The sequence below is a fragment of the Bison bison genome, unplaced genomic scaffold (genome assembly GCF_000754665.1).
Source record: "Bison bison bison isolate TAMUID 2011002044 unplaced genomic scaffold, Bison_UMD1.0 scf7180017864080, whole genome shotgun sequence".
Lineage (NCBI taxonomy): Eukaryota > Metazoa > Chordata > Mammalia > Artiodactyla > Bovidae > Bison > Bison bison.
Window position 1 is genome coordinate 4149385 of NW_011494652.1, and position 3480 is coordinate 4152864.

At 53.3% G+C, this 3480-nt stretch overlaps 1 protein-coding gene across 1 annotated transcript in view; it reads left to right on the forward strand.

Moving 5' to 3' along the window:
- The first annotated feature begins 1010 nt into the window (after positions 1–1010).
- TBX10 (T-box 10) overlaps positions 1011–3480 on the forward strand; it is a 6522-nt gene continuing 4052 nt past the window's right edge. The window contains exon 1 of the mRNA XM_010837825.1: positions 1011–1056. Within this exon, the coding sequence (XP_010836127.1) occupies positions 1011–1056 (46 nt within the window). The remainder of the gene's footprint in view (positions 1057–3480) is intronic.

A 3480-nucleotide genomic window follows, 5' to 3' on the forward strand; every position in this document is an offset into this window, starting at 1 on the left:
CATGACAGCAGCTCCCGGTCAGGGGTCTGGGTCCGGGGAAGAGGGCAGCGCCTCTGCCATTCAGCCTTCCATGCTTCTACCGCAGCTCCTCGACCTCCCCGAGGCCCTGTCAGCCCTGGCCCCTCCATTCAGCCGGGCCCAGACCCCTGCGGATCTCCCAGCCTGTCCTGGAGATGGGCCCCGGCCCTGCGTGCATCTGGGCCCATTGATCAGGAATGGCTGGGGGGCTCCAATGGGAGGGGAGGAAGCCAGGAGCAGGGACCGGGAGGGGGAGAGGCGGCCTCGCCACGTCAGCGCTTCCCCACCTGCCCTCCTCCCGCACAGCATCGCGCCTGCAGCTGGAGCCGCCCAGCCCGGGGCCTCGAGCAGTCCAGTCTGAGGGTGGCTTGCAGAAGGGGCTCTGCACACCCCAGAGCCGAGGTCCCACCTGCAGAGACCAGGTGCCTGGCTTGAGGAGAGAACCAAGACGTAGACGATCCAGGAAGGAAGGACAGGCCTGCCAGGAGGCTGGGGACCGAGGGAGGGCCTGAGCACTGAGCCGTGCTGCCAATGGACCGGGAGACCAGGAGAGGCTGACCACCGGGGCGGCAGGCAGGGACCCCAGCTGAACCACTGTCTCCAGGAACCGGAAGTCCGGGCTGTCCCATGGCAGGTAAGGGGCAGGCGGCCAAGGCAGTCCCACAAGTGGGTTCAAGCTCCGGGGTGGGTGGGGTGGGGCTGGGTCTAAGCTTAGGGGACCAGGGAAACCCTACTGTACCCAGGGCCTGGGCAAGAGGATGGGGCAGAGGCAGCCCAGGCTGAGGCCTCAGGCCCCACCAAGGCGGGGCCCATGCAGCCATCCAAGTGCAAATGTGGGAGTGCTGATAGGCAGTAGGATAGAGCCATTTCTGGGAGGTGAAAGCCTTATCAGGCATGGGGGACGTTGGGCCTGGCCCCTCCTTTCTATGGGCCTCACCCCTTGTGTATCAAGGTGGACAAGGAGCCGCAACTTCCCCTCCAAATCTGACTCCATGTCGGTGGAAATTGGCAATCAAGAGGTGTTGGCTTTCAGAGGAAGTGGGCAGAGGACAGGCCCCTCCCCAGAGTTACTGAGGGCAGCACAGGGCAGCATGTGAACCAGGAGGGGCAGGGTATAGGCTCAGAAGACTGGGGAGCCAGTAACCAGCCTGCGAAGCCCCCAGGCCCAGCAAAACCATGAGCCTCTTTCCCCTGGGACACATCACCAAAGACGCTGGGGCTGGCGTTGGTTATCTGGATAATGTACCTGCCCCAGCAGGACAGCTAAGTGATGGGCAACTGCCCACCTGATGGCCTGGTCCAGGTGATGGGGGACATCGGCCCATCCACCCTTCATCTCTGGGGGATTTAGACCTGATATGGCCCGTCCCCTTTCAGTAAGACCCACCCATCCCCAGACTGCAGAGCTTCCAGGGACTTTAGTGAGGTGCCACTTCTCACACGTGGCTCTCAGGGCTGCTGAGGATGGGGCCACTGACCTTGGACCCCACACTCTCACCTGGTACCTACTATGCACTGGCTCTGGCCAGGTGCTGCCCGCCTGTCAACTCATCACAGGAAACTGTGATCATCCCAGGAAACTCCCTCCATCCATGGATCTGTCCACCCATCCATCCATCCAGCACCATAATTCTACCTCTGCCCAGGGGATCACACAGTTTTACTAGGTTCTCAACCCATGTGGGGCTGCTAGAAATGAACAGTCTGCTTTTCAGGATGTCTTTTCTAGTTTTAAAATTTTGTGTTAAAATATACATAACATGGGTCTTCCCTGATGGCTCAGACAGTAAAGAATCCGCCTGTAATGCAGGACACCCAGGTCTGATCCTTGAGTCGGGAAGATCCCCTGGAGAAGGGCATGGCAACCCAATCCAGTATTCTTGCCTGGAGATTTCATGGACAGAGGAACCTGGCAGACAACAGTCCATGGGGTCTCAAAGAGTCAGACATGACTAGCGACTAACAGTTTCTTTTTCACTTTTTCAAACATAACATCAAAACTATCATTTTAAGTATTTTTAAGTGTTCAGTGGCATTAAGCACATTCATATTGGTGTGCAACCATCACCACCATCTATCTCCAGAACTTTCTGCATCTTGCAAAGCTGAAACACTGTCCCCATTGAACATTAATTCATTCCCTCTCCCTGCCCCTGGCAACCGCCATCCACTTTGTTTATGAATTTCGCTACGAGGCACCTCTTATGAATGGAATCATACAGTTTTTGTCCTTTTGTGACTGGCTTGTTTTACTTAGCATAACATCCTCAAGGGTCATCCATGTCATGGTCTGCATCATAATACCCTTCCTTTCAAAGACTGAATAATATTTCCTTGTCTGGATACACACGTTCTTATCCATTCATCCATCAGTGGACAGACACTAGGTTTGCATCCACATTTTAGCTGTTGCGAACAATGCTGCTCTGAATACCAATGAACCCGTATCTGTTCAGCTACTTGCTCTTGGTTCTTTTGGGCATTCCAGTATTCTTGCCTGGAGAATTCCATGGATAGAGGAAGCTGGCAGGCTGTAGTCCACAGGGTCACAAAGAGTCAGACATGGGCTTCCCAAGTGGCACAGTGGTAAGGAATCTGCCCGCCAATGCAGGAGACTCAAGGAGTCAGACATGACTGACTAACACTTCCACTTTTCGTAGTAATTCTATCTTTCATATTTTGAGGAACCATCAGTGGTCTTCCACAGGGGCTACACCGTCTAACATTCCACCAGCAATGCACAAAGGTTCCAATTTCTCTACATCTTCACCAACACGTGTAACACTCTTTTGGTTATTGTTTTTGTTACTTGCTTTGGTTTTTGGTAATAGCCATCCTCGTAGGTATAAAGTATCTCATTGTAGTTAAAAGAAATTTTTTTTAATAAGAAGGATGGAGCCATGGCAAACTTTTGCACAAGCCATGTGCCAGGACTGCAGACCAAAAATGGGCTCTTTTATCTTTTTAAGATTTATTTTTGGCTGCTCTGGGTCTTCGTTGCTGCATGCAGGGGTCATTCTTTGTGGTGGTGCTTGGGCTTCTCATCATGGTGGCTTCTCTTGAGGCAGAACACGGCCTCTAGGGTCCGTGGGCTTCAGGAGTTACGACACACAGGCTTAGTTGCTCTGTGCCACGTGAGATTTTCCCGGACCGGGGATCAAACCCGTATCCCCTGCATTGGCAGTTGGATTCTTAACTACTAGGCCACCAGGGAAGCCCAAAAGAGGGGCTCTTAAGAAAAAAGTGAGGAGGCCAGAGAGGAAAGATGTTAAAACTGGCTTGGAGAATCCCATGGACAGAAGAGCCTGGTGGGCAACAGTTCATGGGGTCACAAAGAGTCAGACATGACTGAGTGATTAACACAACTTCAGGGTCAGAGTTAGGTAAGAGTCATTCACAGTAATTTGGGGATCTCCTTCAGCTCAGTATTCCTTAAGCAGCACGAGGAAGCCAGGTCTGCAC